At 41.6% G+C, this 17,842-nt stretch overlaps 1 protein-coding gene across 1 annotated transcript; it reads right to left on the bottom strand.

The window, feature by feature from the left end:
* Positions 1 to 2,115: 2,115 nt before the first annotated feature.
* On the bottom strand, positions 2,116 to 17,353 carry snx27a (sorting nexin 27a; the record flags this gene model as incomplete). Its single annotated transcript, XM_079571123.1, has 13 exons — positions 2,116 to 4,305; positions 5,285 to 5,333; positions 5,475 to 5,534; positions 5,808 to 5,936; positions 6,864 to 7,013; positions 7,844 to 7,933; positions 9,001 to 9,164; positions 9,741 to 9,819; positions 9,921 to 10,025; positions 11,295 to 11,359; positions 12,337 to 12,529; positions 13,195 to 13,420; positions 17,067 to 17,353. 13 exons carry the CDS (start codon positions 17,351 to 17,353, stop codon positions 4,235 to 4,237), a joined length of 1,668 nt encoding a protein of 555 aa, XP_079427249.1. The 3' UTR covers positions 2,116 to 4,234.
* Between the last annotated feature and the right edge of the window lie 489 nt (positions 17,354 to 17,842).

The following is a 17,842-nucleotide window of genomic DNA, read 5'->3' as shown; positions in this document are numbered from 1 at the left end:
CAAAACGAAAAAAAAAAGAAGAAAGACACAGAAAGGCTAACACTTTTAGATAAACTGCACTTACATCCACCCGTCATGTTCGATCGAAGTCTGAGAGAGGGAGGTCAGGGATGTGCCGTTTTTTTTTCTTTAGAAGTTACACAATACCTCCGGAGTGGAACACACCAGCCAAAACATTACGACCACCTGTAATAGAACTGAATGAGCTTAAGCTTTTTTGGTCAGTGGTCATAACGTTTTGGCTCATCAGCGCATTCCTCTCGCAAAAAGACAGAAACTATAAGCTGGGGCATATCGCTATAGCAACAGCAACACTCTTGACGAGACACGGCTGAGGTTGAAGTGACAACGCTTCTTTTTTGTTATTTTTTTTTTAAAGAGGCTTAAAAAAAATGTACGTTTCTTTTGTCACTGCCATGATTACTCCATGTACCTTTTTGAATACACTGTCCCATAAAGATACATTGATAAAAAAAAAAAAAAAAAAAAAAAACGTCAAGCAGTACAAAAACCCAGCAGACCAACGGAAAGTAATCACCAATCACCGGTCGACGACTGAAGGGATGGAGACTCGTTCACATTCAAATCAACGCCCCAAAATACTGATCACACTTATAAGCCGACTGTGAGCGGGAGATGGCCATTAGTTAGAAAACAGGGCTGCACAATAGCTCAAATGTGAGTTGTACTAATGTGACGACGCTTGTTGAAGTCGAGAACTGAAAGCCAAAGAGAGGAACATTTCATCTCATACCTTTTATAAAAACGCATTTCATTACAGGCGAAAAATACCTTTCACTATGAACCCTCGCCTCTCCACAGACGAGACTCACCACCTTTTGACAATCAACTTACTGTGAGAAAATTGCATCTCAAAATCATCTTGCAATTGACTTTTCATCCCCCAATACTGTGCAGCCCCATTTCAACAAAAGGTAAGCTGCGCTATTTTCTTTTTTTCTTCCACAAAGCAAATTGGTAACAGCATCACAAGCCACATCGAGAAGACGAACATTGAAAAACATTGACACAAGGAGCAGGGGGGGGGGGGGGGGGCTGGTTCGAGAAGCAGGTCGTGCTCATGTGGCGTCACAACATTCTGACGGGCCCAGAGTGAAGAGAGAGAGACTGAGGTAAGAAGTCAAATGAAAAAGGTTTGCTGCTTCTGTTACGTAATCCGTCGTCAACAGGGTACACAGCTTCGACCAATACGTGTTTTGATTAAGTCACAAAATAAATAAAACTAAGATGTGGGGCTAATAATTAATAAAACAATCACAGGCATCATCATTAGCACAATTTGTGGCTGGATTGTTCATTGTTGCTTGTCTATAAATCCATTAAAAAGGTAAAATGAGTCAAATGTATGGTATTTTTCACCAAACTTTAGAAGTGGTCAAGAAATAAATCACTTTTTGTGTCTAAATCGGGAGCACATTTGACAAATCAAACCCCAAAATGAAAAAAAAAAAAAACTAGTCTCCCAAACCTCAAAAACAACCCTCGCGCCTGCCTTTTTCCTCACAAAAGTCTGTGTGCACCGAACACAAAAGCAAAACCAGCTTGAGACGTCTCTTTCAAAAATAGTTCCTCACCTCAGCACAGCCTCCTGCCAGTGCCCTCCATCTGAGATTTTTGACATCGCATTCTCCAATACGAACAAGAAAAAAAAAAAAAGGAGATACGAGTTTGCTGCTGCTACCACGGCAACAACCACCATGAGACCTGCGAGACGGTAAACAATAGTTACAGATGGAGAGACATTTGACTGCACCTGCACCGTAAATGTTCTTTAACAATGGAATAAATGCGCCTCGGTTGAGCGAGTCCAATTGAGATGTCATCTCTTACGAAAGCAGCCATTACTCCGGCTGTCACAGTGACCACACAGCTTCCAGACAGGCATTTTTCAGCTCTAATTCCTGCAGTGTGCCCGCCATGTTTGACATATTCGAGCAGCCGCTAAGTGCTTCTCTGTAGAGCCAGCAAAATGACTGAAAACAGCCGGGTATGCGAGGTGAGATGAGCATGGGAACTTTGTTTTGGAATACACTTACAAAAAGGGCTGCACGATATATCGGCCAATGACTGAACGCAATATAAGGGGATGCAAGAAGCCAAAATATATCGCAAAATCACTAAGGTTTTTCCATCTGACTGAAATCAAGGCATTTTTGCGAACTCGACTTGAAGGAAAAACGAATCAACTTAAAAAGGTGGGAAAGTTGAGTCATTTTTAAACCTAATTTTGAGACAATTTGCCTTATTTTGGTCCTGGTTTTGTGTTTTTTGCAAGCATTGTTTTGACACAACAAACAATGCATCTCAGATTATAGTTTAAATGTCATACAACATTCTGTGTTGAAATATTTTTAGTCAAATATAGCAAAAGCATTGTTTTTGCCCTTTTCAATTACTGTATACATCGCCCAGTGTTTCACATATTGTACAGCCCTAGTAGAAAGGTAAATATAAAAACACAGCATCCTCTCAAACACTGAGCGTTTTCCAACTGCAGCCGAGCCAACAAACACCTGTCACTGCACACACGACGTCGCCGCTCAGCTATAAAAAAAATAAAAAAAAGCGTGCGAGTTTGACTGACACGGACAATAGGAGGCGTCTCTCATTTGTCTCAATCTGGCTGTCGTCTTCACGCCTTGATACCAAAAAAATCCCATCTTCATTTGCAGGCTCGCACGCCGACAGCCCAGAGCACGAGTCCAATCAGAGCCCACGAGCTTATCAGCAATGTCAACGGTAAAACGCACAGAGGACACGCACAACAGCCCCGCGCACACACGCAAACGCACAAACAGCTCGGCAAGCAAATCATGCATAAACAAAAGAATCTTATTATTGAAGCAAAACCCGAGAGGACGTTTTCACAAAGTTGAATCTTGCGTGTCATTTCTTTCTCCGCAGTTTTTTTTTTTGGTTGTTGCCAGGAAGAAGCAGAAGTAGTCGGTGATGATTAGCCCTTAGCGGCATAGGCAAATCTATTGCATCAGTGAGTATGCATTTATATTCCAATCAGCGATTACATGTCTCCACATAACAGTGCGCTCTACACACCATAGGCATAAACATCCTAGCATGATCTTTACGCAATAAACATGAAATGCTCCTCAAAGTAAAGTAAAGAATACAGTGTTAAAACTGACTATAGACATACATAGATACATAATACTGAATATAGAAGTCAGACAGCGGCCTGCTTTGCTCTGTACGCTAGAGGCACCATCTCCTCGCTCGGACGCACATTCACATCCGCCTGGTGTAGTTACCACACAGGAGTGATACTCGCAGGCTGACTTACAGCGCCCCAGGGATCCTCTTTTAACAAGGATTTTCTCAACCACTGCCTTACGCTCTGCTGCCCTCTGCTGCCCGCTTTGAAAACCACAGCTTAGTCCAATCTGTCAGTCAAAAACTCCCTATGTAAATAATCTTAGACGCTATAAAAACAGTACGGTCTGTTGCCAACAAGCCGGAGGGGAAGTCTCTGCTGCGGGCAATTAGCCAACGCAGGAAAAAAAAACACTTAAAAAGGGGTCTATACTGACAAAATGGCCGACTGCCAAAACTGTCACACTGAAGCAAAACAACATACAGTGGAAATAATATTAGTGATAGCAGTGTGGATGTTTAGTCTCATTTTCTGCTATGACTACAACACGCTGTGCTCGACTATAATTATGCATTTTCTCCTGATGCTGCGTAGAAAACATTTGATGTCAGTGCAGCATCGGTATCGTCAAAGGATCAGTCAAAGGAAAGACCTTCATCTTCCCAGTCCAGAGCAGAAGGGCTTTGTCAAACCGGCCGTCTCAATCCTTTCCCAAACCGGCCTCCTACTGGCTACATGGTGCGCCTTTGAAGACCTCCTTTTTGAGCTACAGGGGCCGTCCCGCGACTGCCACGGCCCAGAGCCTGGCCGCGGGGCCAAATGCCATCGGGAAAACAACACACACTTATGGAGATCAAGTGGATGATATGAGGGTTGGCTCCTGCGCGGCTCGTCCATGCTGCGTTTGTGTATCCCTGGAATTTTGGAGTTTTTTTTTGTGTTATTTTTTGTTGTTGTTGCTCCCCAAATCGGTCACTTTTGTTTGTTTTGCTCGGGCATGGGTCAGCGCGGTCTCCATGCCGTGTCTGTGGATAGAGGTGTTGATGCTAGTGGACCAGTTTCTAGTTGAAGAAGAAAGATGACGATGAGGGCGGATGCCGAGCTTTAGGATGTCGCGATCTCGCCCCCTAGGTGGCGCCATGCCTTCTGCTGCGTCTCCAACGGGGGAAGGTACTCTGGGAACGCACACACACAGAAATCATCCATCACTGACGGGTTTTATTGAATCTCATGTGACTGAGTGAATGCCAATTGAGGAGAGAGACACAACACAGACATCGGTTACCAATGGCAACACGGTCACCATGGAGATGTCCAAAATATTAAACTGCTATTACCAAATCCACATAAAAGAGTGTAAACCAATGCAATTCACCAAAATGCAAACATTTTTGGGTCATGTCACATTGTCTTCAATAGAAAGTGAAATAATTGGAGCTGTCAAAATGGAAAAATCCTGAATATAGTGATATATAGGGACAAACCGAGCACATTTTTTCCAGTTTGGCTTTATCTAAATCTAAAAGCTTGTTGAAAAAAAGTGTCAAAATAGCGACGAAAACAAGGATGAAAAAGCCACAAAAAAGTGTTGAAAATGCAACTAAAAAAAAGCCACAAAAGAGTGACAGAAAAGTGATGAAAACGTGACAAAAATGCGTGACGAAACTGTAAAAAAAAGCCACCAAAGAGCAACAAAAGAGTGACAGAAAAGCAATGGAGAAAAAAAAAGTTGAAAAAAGTGACGACAACAATGCGAGGAAAAAGATCTGTTGAGCTGGAGAAAATGCGCTTGGTTATGGTGGAGGTTAAAAGGTTAAAGGCACTATACCTGATTTTTGTTTCTAGAAGCAGAATAAAATTCGTTTTGTCCACCTTTAGTATATTGTGAATACAGACGGGAAAAACTGTGCATCTTATTATAAACCATTTGTATCAATTTCATGGACTTGCAAGCTAGTATTCTACCAATTTTGTGAAAAGTGACCCTGCAAGTTGTGAAATGTGTATAAACAGGTATAGGGCCTTTAATACAGTGCAGTGCTCTACAAGAGTAAAGCATAGGGGAACAAATCTCCACTTATGATTACTAGACCGCCCCGTTTCAGTGCTCTACAGTGTGCAGTACTCTGCGTGTAACTGTACTGCTGTGCTCACCATTGTTGCTGCAGTTCTTGTTGTCTTTGTCGGACGCCTCCTCCTCGACCTGAAGTGAAACAGAGGTTAAACAAACGCTCCCAGTCTGACACTCGTATCTTTGGGAGCAGAGCTAGAAACGGGTTATTATTAAACTTGGCTCGGTGTCAGACACTTCCAAGTACAAAGGAGGAAAGGAGTGGCCCGTTACCTGCTTCCTCCACTTCAGCTCACAAAAGACCCGCTCGAAGCATTCGTGCATGTAGTTGAACTGGGACAGGAGGGAGAAAGACGCTGTTAGTTTGGCAACACAACACAATTACCCCACTGTAACAAGATACTGTAAAGATCGTGTCCCTGTCCGAATGTTCTCATACCTTAAACTAAAAAAAACATTTTTTTTGCATTTTGAAAAGGTTATATCCAGAAAGAGCTCCTAATCCATATCAAAACACCACTTCATTTTACTTACTGACCTATTATCTCAGCACAACCTCCTTGACAGAGATCAGAGAAGCTACAGCACTATTGCTCATACACTTACATATGGAGTGAATATTTTGACCCATCGAGGTTTCTTCTCTCCTCTCGCATACTCAAAACAAAACGCCATGCCCTCCTCGTCAGTGTCCCAGCGCTGCATCTCGCTCCACTCAAAGGCGATCACTTGGTTCTATACGCAACCAGAGAGAAAAACTAGTTTAATTTGACACAATAATAGAGCATTAGTTAAATTCCCTGGTGAGTATTTAGTGCAATTATGGAGCTCAACAGTCCCAGCTTGAAACCTGCTCCAGTTTATGTTGAATCCTACAACTTCTGTAGACCCAAGAGCTTCAATTTAATAAAACTGCCACAGTTCATAAAGGGGAAACTTTTGATATAAGTGTAGTACGACTAGGGCTGTATCGACTTATCGTTCAATAAATGACAGATAAACAATACATTTTTGGGCTCAATATTTAGCGTCAGTAGATCACTTTTTCCAATGTAATACTTGATTTTTTTTTATGTGTACCATATTATATACATTTCAGGTTCATTGTGGGATATCTAAACATTAAATACTGGTATTGTCCAGATTATAAATCGCACTTTTGTCATAGTTTGGCTGGGGGTGCGATTTACAGTATATATCAAAATATATCATCTCACATTTTTCACACATTTTGTTATTTTCGAGCAGAAGAAAGAAAGTTTGGAGGGAGCGAGAAACTTATGAGGGACTGGTGAAAATCGGAGGTCACCCTTACTGCAATGAAGAAAGCAAAAGAAGCTAATCACGGGGATAAAAGCAAATGTGTGCTTGAACAACGTGCTGCCGGGAGAGGCTTGTCAATGGTGCACCAGGGAGGCTGGTGCGACTTACACTCCAGAGCGACTTATATATGTTTAATGCATGTTTTGGCTGGTGCCACTTATACTCCGGAGCGACTGCTAACAGAGCTTAACATTTTTTGAGCTGAAGAGCGTATGTGTCATTTATCGTGATAGTTTCCTGCTTCAATATATCGAACTTTAGATTTTGTTATCGCGACGGGCCTAATGGCGGCTCTTGTGATGATATCCCCTGCACAAAAACAAACTGGTGAAGACTGACCTCCAGCGTGCCGTCCTCGGTGCATGCGTGCAGTTTGAAGTGGTTGATGCTGATGGCGGTGATCACGTGACCTTTCCTCCGAGAGTCACATGAACAGTGCGGGAACGCCACCTCATTGTAGCCCTCACACGACCGCAGCAGACTCAAATACTACGAAGAGGGAGCGAGCCATTAGTCAGACACGGAAAAGTTTATTGTAAAGCAAAAAAAAGTAATATAGAGCAAAACTTCCAACAATATTTTCAACAATATGTCATATAGTGGTGTTTCTCAAACGCACAAGTAATACAAATTCGGCTCATGTAGTACCGCCAGATCTAAACCCCGTCTGTATTAGGACTGTACCAGGTTAATACGTGGGATTAATCAAGTGCTGAAGCTCGTCTAAAATGACCTCTAATGACCTCATAATCCCAAAGAAGACAGCAAACATAAATAGAATCATCTCTAAATTAAAACAAAAGGTTAATCAAGTAATTAATGGTAATGGAGATAAGAAAATGGCTGTGTATGGAATTCATGCAGCAATATGGCTAAAACGAAAAGCTCATAAACAAACCACTACATAAATGACTCCATACACAGCTAATATTTAGAAGATAAATAGCAACAATTAGGCTTAAAATTAAGTAACGGTATTAAATATTTAAACAACCCCAACTGCTTGACTATTACTGTAAAGAATAACTTTCGAAGCCACAACAAACATCTTGAATTCTTCCAGGGTGTAGTCCCTCCTAAGTGCTGTTTACAAAGCAATAAACGATAAACCCTCTGAATAACTGGCCTGCTTTAATACCAGCTCCTACTGATTTCCAAGGAGCTTTTCACACTTCTTAAAACAAAAGCGTTATTATAAAAAAAAGCTGCCTCTCTCTCCTGTTGATTTTTGGAGATGGCTCGGGTTAGCGGCGGCGGGCATAAAGTAAATTCAACGCCACGCTCCCGGGACGGAACAAAGAGGTGCTTGTGGCACTGACCGTGGCCATCTTGCGCTGCTCTGCCAGTTTCTGCAGCTGGTAGGATTTGTCCTCCGTTTTTATGAATCCCTTCTTCACATCATCCAATGCCTGCAGACACACACGGAGGGGATGGCGACGGGGCAGGGGTGACCGGAACAGAGCAAAACACCGTTAATTAAGTCAAGTCCCAGTGTCATCAAATATCACAATTTCTTCTCATATTGCCAGATTAATTTCTCAAACATTGAGCGACTAGTTGATACAGCGTTAACGTGACCACAATACAAGTGTCGTCTGAATTGGTTTGTTTTCTTGCTAGTCACGAGTCTGTGCAGTGATACAATGTGCAGTTTAAATAGAAGACTGTGTGTGCTCAAATGCCTCAAATGCTTCAGGTAAGTGACTTCTATTTGTCAGCATGTGGCTTCAGGCTGAAGCTGCTCAAGGCACATGGCAGACATTTATGCAAACAGTTCAACAATATCGTGGTCATCTGATGCCAGAATAGTATTTAATTACAGTAAATCCGATCATAAGAAGCTCAAAGAACTGGTCTTGTAAAAATGAGCTGAAAAAACACTCAACACAGGTTGCAAAATATGAAATAGCATAAGGGCAAGACTATTTGTACATGTTGAAATCACTCTTCTGAAAAGTGGGACTCGACAACATGCCAATGCTTGCACAGTACAACCCTTCAGCTTGCAATTTTCACAGCGCACATTTTAAGCACGAACAGGAGCATTAGGATTTGAGACTAAAACATGAACTGCTTAACCAATGCAACATGTTAATGGAGGTTAGCACACCAATAAGGCAGAATGAATTATATTGTGCTGCCTTAGTAATTGTAAGCTGTGATTTGGCATTTGCAACCATTCAGTATGTGATTTGTTTTGCTAAATTTTGCAGCCATGTAAAAATAAACACCCCAGTCATCCGAGTGGAAGCACAATGATGAACAGAGTGAGCTAAACAGCCGTCGTCTGCAAATCTGGTAATAAACCTTTCGATTTGGTACTAACAGAATCTGTCGGATAATTATGACCTGGCTTATTATATTTAGTTAGGAGGAAAATTACATATTAGTAAACTGAAGGTACTTTACATAATAAGACACGTGGGATTCAAATGTTTGCCTCTTTGTCACAGTCAGCAGCACAGACTGTTATTACCTGGTGAAAGCAGTAATGCAGTGCCAGAGGGTTGTCCCGCAGCAGCTCCTCCTCCTGGAAACTAAACAACCATTTACGGAGCGCCAGGCAGGTCCCCGGGACGGCCGACGTGTAGTTCTGAACATACAGCTTATGGGGGAACTCGTTAGGGGCCAGCTTTCGAACTGGAACGACACACAAAACCACAAGCTCATTTCAATGCTGGGAAAAGACTGAAGGCTAATCTTGCAACAACAAACATGGAGTGTGACCTACAGCTCTCCTAGATTATACTTTTCAAACCTGAGTCAAAGTAAATGTTTATTTTTTTCCATTCTGAAGCGCCTCGGGCAGAGATAAGGAAACTGTGGTGGATATACAGTTGGATTCAATGCCAGTTTGAATCTGATTTAATGAGATTTATAATTATAATTCATATCTTCAATCAATAGAGAAGCTTTTACTTTCTCTTGGATAGGCTAATCTCAGCTTTATTTTACTCAGAGCTCTCTCAAATTCCCTAAGGATGAGTCAGAAATATTTCATCATCACTTTGTGTGTTTAACCTGTTGTGCAGAGCCTGGTATGAATTATGTTCGTTTTAATTTTATACCTAATTATCCCCCCGTCATTGTTGTTTCGTGTACCCAAAGGCCAATTACACAAAACTACAAACAGAGTCTCATTAAATTTAACTAAACAGCGTTAGAAGTAGTCACTATCCCGGGGCTACTAATATTTCCCAAACAAACAGCTCTTACCAAACGAGTGGTTGATGACTTCGAAAAGGGCAAAGTAACTGGCCATAATACTGTCCATGCCGACCTTCAACACTAATGCCTGCGGGGAATACAAAACAGGGTGAGTTATTGTTCAGGTTATAGAGCTGTAAATGATAAAAAAGATGCAAACTCAAAACGCTTGTTAAAACATGAGCTCACCTGGTACACCTGGTCTGTGGTGCTGTTCTTACGCACTCGCACCGAAATGGTCGTTTTGTCGGGAAGCGCTATCCGCAACTCCACGTCTGTCACGCCATTGAAGTTCTGCACAGATGACAGGATTCAAACCATATCATGACATGAATTAGTTATACGACAGACTATGTAAAAGAATGAATATTTTATGGACACCTGTAATGTTAAACCTGCTTATGTCGCGTCTCAAAACACCAGATCCTGATCTCATTTCAATCTAAATAAACAGCCATCATTACCAAGGATGGCACATTTCTACATGTTAGAAAACTGTAAGTATAATTTGGAATTTAAAATGCTAAGAGTAATTTTATTCATATTTATCATTAACAACCAAATAATGATACCTTCTGATCACCAAAGAATGCAACCACACAAAGCAAACACCTCTTAACCTCCACCGTAACAAGTTCAGCATTACCCAAATCTTAAAGCATCTTGACCCGAGACTTTACAGCTTATAGGCCAGGGTAATGCCTCGTTTGAAAGCTAAGGCCAACAAAACTTATCTCAGCTTCTTCTAGGGCTGGGCGATTTTGGAAAAAAAAATAATCCAGATTATTTTCCTCATATGGATCGATCTCAATTTTATTTTATTTTGTCATAATAAATTAAATACATCTTGCTGATTCATGAAATTAGATGGACAATTTATTCTAACCTCAGCTCAAACAAAAACAAATGCTTTCATCAAGTCTCATTTAACGCACAAAGTCTTCCATTGTCTCGTCCAAACTCCCAAACTAGGAACTGTTTGTGCCAAGAAATGGCTGTAAACCTGTTGATTATAAAGTCCCATGACGCGTTTTTTGTCACCTTCTATTCACTTTTTTGGTATTTAAGTTTTTTAGTGTAATGTGACTGTGATGAAGCCACAAACATGTGACCAAAACGCAACAGGAACATGACAAAGATCAAACAAGAATGTGACATAAATACGCAAACCTGACCTCAAAAACAAGGAAAGAGCTTAGGCCTTAGCTTTCAAATAAGGTATGGTACTGGCCTACAAGCTGTAAACTCTCAGGTCAAGAAGCTTTTAGATTTGGGTAAAGCTGAGCAGGAAATGTGCTCAGTTAAGGCAGGGGTTAAGAGGCTAAGTAACTTTACTCCTGATAAAATATTATAAAACATATCAGGCCTAACGAGATCAAATTGGGACTAAACCGGGTGTACTCCAATTAAACTGTGAATGAAGTTAAAATCACATGACTAAACCAGAAAAACAATCATTACAAAAGCATGAATTAAATAATCTATAAAAGCCCAAGCACCACAGTTTGAGAACCAATCAACTAGTGTATTTATTGACATTTCTGTGGCCAAAGGACGACATACCTCGTCGGACTCAGACAGGAACTCTTGCATGATGTCACTCTCTCCAATTACTCGAACAGAGCACACTGGTCACAGGGACAAAGAGAGCGAGGAGTGAGAGAAATGAAGGTCAGCATAAACTCATTTAGAAAAGGACAGGTAAATGTCAGTTATTAACTAGAGTCTGCACAACAGAGATGTCGTGCCTTCAGAAGCCAAGAATAACCGCTGAATGGGCCTCTTCTAGTGTCATTTAAACACACAGAATCAGCTACAGATCTATTATACTTTGTTCTAAGAAGTCCTGTACTGTGTATTTAAACACTGGTTTCTACTGGAATACAGGGTTACAGGGTTGGCATCAGTGGCCAAATCTGCCTAAAGCCTGCAGACCAATGTAATTGTCATTTTTTGAGCCCCCCCCCCTCTTCTCTGTCTCTCACACACAAAGGACAGCTCCGATGACCATGGATAGGACCATTTGTCATTCAGAATCCACATGTTTATAAATATAATTGGGCTATAATTAACATATTTTGCATAAAAATAGCTCTGCCTGAAAACCCTGCTGACGAGATAGGCCTTTATGCCTCCAAATTACAATTTCACAAATGGCTCATATTAATAGTAATCCATAATATTCATGAAAGACCAGATGGTGGCTCAGGGCACAACAGACATACAGTACAACAATTGCACAAAAAAAAATTGATTCCAAATATCCAATACTGTACTGATAAACCTCCTCATGTATACACACCCCTTTAAAGCTGCTAAGCTCTGTGATTCAGTTGCTGGAAATTTTGTAAAAAAAGAAAGAAAAAAACTGTCAAGGGTTAAGCTCTGGTTTAGTTTATAATACGCTGTTACTGATAAAGACAGTTCAATGATCAGATTATTTTGCTATTAAAAGGGAACTCTCCTCACAATAGCAAATCTCTATGCTCTTAAACACATAATGAAGAATTCCAATGAGTTTGATAATGTGCTACTTTGACCACCCTTGTACTGACATTCGAGTGTCCTTTTCAAATAACAAAAACAAAATCCCGTCTCGTCTTACCCCTCTCCAAATACTCCTCCAGGCCCCTGCGTCGCGCGTCCAGCTGCTGTTCAGACAGAGAAAACGGCCATTTTCCTGGAAGTTTTGGGAAGTTGAAGTTGGAGAACTCTCTCTTGAGGTTCTGGTGCAGAATGGCAAACTCGCGGTAACGTTTCGAGCACAGCTGTCTGCCCGACATGTACACGTTGTACACCTGCAGGCAGAAAACAATTACATCACGGCAGGAAATTACACTGGGCGCTGTGAGCGGCGGGCGCCGATCAAATATCTCAAACTTTGGTCCAATTGGTCACTGGTGTCAGCAACACATCATAAACTCCATGTATTACTTGTTTACATTGTAAAATGTCAACCCAAAGCAACAACAAGGTTTTCACTTTTTCATTCAGTTTTCACAGTCAAACTATTATGCATTTTTGAATAGAAAAAGATCGTGTCGTTCAGTTTTAATCTTATGTGGGGGTTAATTACAGCAATTTATGAATGTAACCCCGGAGTAGTAAACACAGATTGAGAAATAACATATTTTGATAGCGATGCTGATCTAGAAAAAAATGGCCGAATTCAATACTGAACTGAAAAACCTCCTCCTGTATACACCCTTTCAAAGTTGTATAGACATGGATCAGTTTACTTCATATTTACATTGCATGTTATGTGGTCTTGTCATCTTTGTGGAGTGTTTCTCACTCACTTCCTTACTACACATTATCCATTACTTTTAAGGAACATCTCCTCAATCCTGAAGTACTGGTATAAAATGAAAAAAGCTGGATCTTTAATATTAGACAATCAAGATGCACATCCAGATGATTAAAGCTGCATGGCCTAAGCAGCGGAGATCCAAAGCGCACTCACCACAAACCTCTCGGAGTGCTGCTCTACGTGCTTGTACGTGGGGATGGAGATGGGCACCGCCTGTTTGTCGCCATAGTCATAGTTGGGCTGGATGTCCTCTCCTCCCTCCAGCCCATCGGCCTCCTGCGGGGGAACGGACAGCACCACCAAAACCAGCTCCTTCTCCCCCGCCCGGATCAGGTCCACCACCTGCTTATGTGTGGCCCCCTCCACACTCACGCCGTTTCTGTGGGAAGAGAGGAAATTAAGGGAGATTAGGTCACTCAAATGATTTATAGGCAATTCTGGCGGCATATGCTTAGCAACACAGACTTACTTTAAAGATTTTGTTTAAAAAAGATTTAGGGGAAAAAAAAGATCCCTGGTCCCATAAAAGAAGTAAACCAGGACATAACAAAAACATAAGGAGTAAATCAGTTCTAAACCCAGTAAGGAAGTCAAGCTTGATTTAACACCTTACTGTATGACCAATGGAGGTGGATCACTTTCAAAATTAGCTTAAAATATGGCCAGAAAAGAAAGAGTTATTATCAGGGATGTACCTAGAGGAGTATGGCTTTGGAACCCACCATTATCCCAGGATGACAAGAAACAAAAATTTAATTCAATGTTTTTTTTTTATTTGTCCTTTATTTATCCAGGATAAAACTCATTGAGATTAAAAATCTCTTTTTCAAGAGTGTCTTGTACAATTCAAAATCTGTGATTCCCTACATATAATTATTGAATAATGAATAGATACAGTGGTGCTCAAAGGTTTACATACCCTGGAAGACTTTTTGCTATTATGACTATTTTTCAAAGAATATGAAAGATAACACAAAACATTTTTTTCACTCATAGTTAGTGGTTGTGTGAAGCATTTATGTTGAAACAACTGAATTTGCTATTTCTAAATCAAAATGAAAAAAGAAATTGACCCTGATCAAAAGTTAACATACTCCAGTTTTTATAACTGTGTATTGCCCCCTTTAGCATCAAATGACAATTTGAAGTCTTTTGTGGTAGTTGTGGATGAGGTACTTTATTTCTTCTGATGGTAAAATGGCCCATTCGACTTGGCAAAAAGCCTCCATTTCCTATAAGTTCCTGTTGTGTCTTGCATGAACTGCAAATGTGAGCTCTCCCCACAGTGGTTCAGTGATATTGAGGTCAGGAGACTGAGATGGCACCAACAGGACCTTCACTTTATTCAGCTGGAGCCAGAAGCATCCGCGAAACACCTCCATATTTCACAGTAGGCATGGTGCACTTTTTTTGTTGTCAACAAGGCCAACGATGAAATTCTGCCAGGGTATGTAAACCGTTGAGCACGACTGTAAGCCTTAAACTCAATAGCAGTCATTTTGACATACTCTAAAAGGTGTTTTTTCATGTTTTTACTTAATTCTGAAAAATATGTTCTGAAAATTGGCTCGGTGACTCGCTAGTTGAGAACCACTGCTCTAGAGGAGGGATAGGGTAGTATATGAATCACAATTTGAATGGCTGCAATGGGCAAATCACAACAAAATCCTTTATAAACAATTAAACCCTGTCTCCATGGTGTTTTATTACAGGAGTTCTTCTCATGTGGTGTACCTCTCTGGACCCACTTTAAACAATAAGGGGTTAGGTCCTATTTTACTATATTTAATAACTGTATCTCCTCACAAAGATCGGTTGATTTAAGCACTGATCATTAAGTTTTAAGCATCAGCACTTTATGTACAGACAGTCATTTTTGCATAAAACCTGCAAACACTGCAGTTAAGTAGACTTGCCCTTTACAAACATGTCCTGAAATGCCTATGTTTGTTTCTTGTATGAGATTAGCAGTTCAGTCTTTAGTCTTTTCTTAAATGTTGATTCTCCTGGACTTAAATGGGAATAATGTGCAAAGCAAACTAAGAGAACTTATAAAACCAACCTGAATTGTAAACCTAAGCAGCAATAAAAATGCAACGAAAAGCAATAATCATTCAATTCAAGTGAAGTTAAAATAATGACTTGAACTGGAAAGGCTGGAAAAGTAAGTGACAGTAAACAGAGAGCTGGAGCAGGTAAAAACGAGGGATGTCGAGACCAGACCAGGCAGACAGGAAGCTGAGAGAACGACCAAGGACATGTATGGATTTAGTGGAAGAGGAAATGAAGACACAGAGCCGGACCCCCTCGATGAAAGAGCTTTAGGCTTTGTTTACTAATCATCACAATAAAAGGGAACCCAAGCCACTGTAGCTGTCTTTAATGTGCCCATGTCTTTGATGCCTCTCCGTCTCCACTCCGAGGCAGATGGCTGGAGCATCAGGTGTCACAGCTAATCTCACAGCGAGAAACAGCGGGACAGCAGCGGGGAAAGGGAGCACACGCCACCGTCTCTATTGTAGTTAAAACACTCAAGGGCAGCGGTTCTCAAGCTGTGGGACACGGACCACAGGAGTTGGAACAGGAGTTGGAACAGGATTCAACTCGTGGTGCTCAGCAGGGATGCCTGATTTTTGTGTGTGTGTGTGGGGGGGGGGATAATTGAGATATTCCTGACAAGTATCGCATTATGTTATAGACACAAGATTCACAAGAGGTACAGGTGCAGCAAAATGTTAAATAATTTCAAAACAGGTTAGCAGATTAATAATTAATCTGCTAATAATTAATAATACGTCTTTTCTTAGCATATTTATTTTATTAACAAGTAATTTGAGCCACAGTAAGGTTTTATTACACTGTATGTACTTGAATGCCAAATACACCGCCACATTTTCTATAAACAATAGGCTTTACTTTATACATTCCCCAAAACCTTATCCTTGGTTAATGATCTTTGCAGAAATAGTTGAGCGAGTTGCCTTGTCACATGATTACGACCTATTCTGTCATATGACTATAGTACTAGATTAGCAGTGGAGCAGAAAATGCAGGTTAAGTGAAACACTTTTTGACGCTTCAGCAAGTGGCAATAAAACTATGTTCCTTCTTCCAGGTTTCTCTTCTGCATTAGATCAAGTTTAGACTGGAGCTCAATAGAAGCTCGATAGAAAAGGTGGAATAGACGTAATAGTAAATGTTTTATTTTCATATCACTGGAATGAAAAACTGTACAGTGTTATTACAATGCAGTATAAGGTATAAGGTATAAGGACACCTGCAAGACCACAGCAGAAAACCTCCCTTTTCTGTCAATTCAGCACCTGCCTGCTTACATATGCAACTGATACATTTACAAATAGTCTCTCTGCATGTAGGCAGAACGAAACACAGGTGCACGGTGTGCCGCAGGAAGAAGACTCAAGGACATGCATTAAAGCAGAGGACAGGACAACCAAATCCAACTTATTCAGCCCCATGCAAACATCATGCAAACACTGTAGGGGCAGCCAGCCTGAAAGTGGGACACATCCGACACGAGGATGCTGATCATGACAGCTCTGTATTCACTGCAGCGAACAGTGAAAGCTCAATGATCTGTCACGAAGGACGCGGTGGAAAAGAGGATTTGGTTGATATGTTGTCCATCCCGAGGCAGGCACTGCGCAGACTGGGCTGGGGGAGATGTCGTTTACCTGAGCAGCAGCTAAAGGCTAGCGCCAGGGCTAATCAACATGCACAGCCTGTTATCCAACTTATGTAAGGCGGATAGCTTTCCCTTTCCCTAATTAGCATTAGCCTGGTGTAGCAATGGTCCTCCAGGAGAAATACTTTTTTATTAAATTGCATAAACAGTCCAAACCACATTGGGGACTTAATCAGTTACAGTTACATGAGCAGTTACATCGCACATATAACGGACAAGTGCGGATCATACATGCTTGAAATTCACCAAGTGTAGTTCAGAGAGAAGCTAGCTCTCTGCTAAAGTCCAGGCTAACATGTTTGTGGAGGAGCAGACTTACACTTCCAGGATCCGGTCTCCTTTGGCGATCCCGGCTCGGTCTGCGGCTCCTCCGGGCAGCACGGCGCTGACATGCTGCAGAGGAGCGTACAGTTCCCCGTTAATGCTGCGGAGCTGTCCGCCTTCGCTGACCTGGCCGCGCACATTGAACCCATAACCGGACTCGGACTTGACGATCCTCACAACCCGAGGACCAGAGACGAGCATAGTCGCAGTGGAGCCGACCACCGGGCCGTTCCGGGACGCCGAGGGGAAAGCTGGCCGAATTTCATCGCCTTCATCCGCCATCTTATCCACGAGCCCTACCCCCCTCCGGTCGGTCGGTGTAAATTCAAAACAACACTCTGCTGTGTCCCTCCGCTGCACAGACCTATGCACGGCGCACACACCGCTGTTGTTGACGGGCCGCCTCTCGCTGCGTCACGGGACACGGCCCGGTCACGTGAGCTCCGGGGCGGTCCCATAGGAGCTGTGTCCTGTGATGAAACTACTGCACTGAGGTGAGAGAAGTATTTCAGGATTGTGTCATCTGTGTAGTACTGCTCCACTTAATAGAAGAGATGCAAGTCATTTGGTGCGTGTCTGTGGCTGACTGTACATTTATAGGCAAATATATTAAATAGGAGTGTGACAATATATCGATTTTCCGATATATCGTGATATTTTGCGGGACAATACGATACCGCTACTTTTTATCCCGATATCGATGCTTTTGATGACATCATGCATATAAATGAGCAACGTCATGGATATTAATGAGGCAGCAGTGCTCCACTG

This window comes from Gobius niger, assembly GCF_951799975.1.
Source record: "Gobius niger genome assembly, chromosome: 14".
In the NCBI taxonomy this organism is placed as follows: Eukaryota; Metazoa; Chordata; class Actinopteri; order Gobiiformes; family Gobiidae; genus Gobius; species Gobius niger.
Note: the sequence above shows the minus strand (reverse complement) of the source record. Positions and strands in the feature narration are given on the sequence as shown.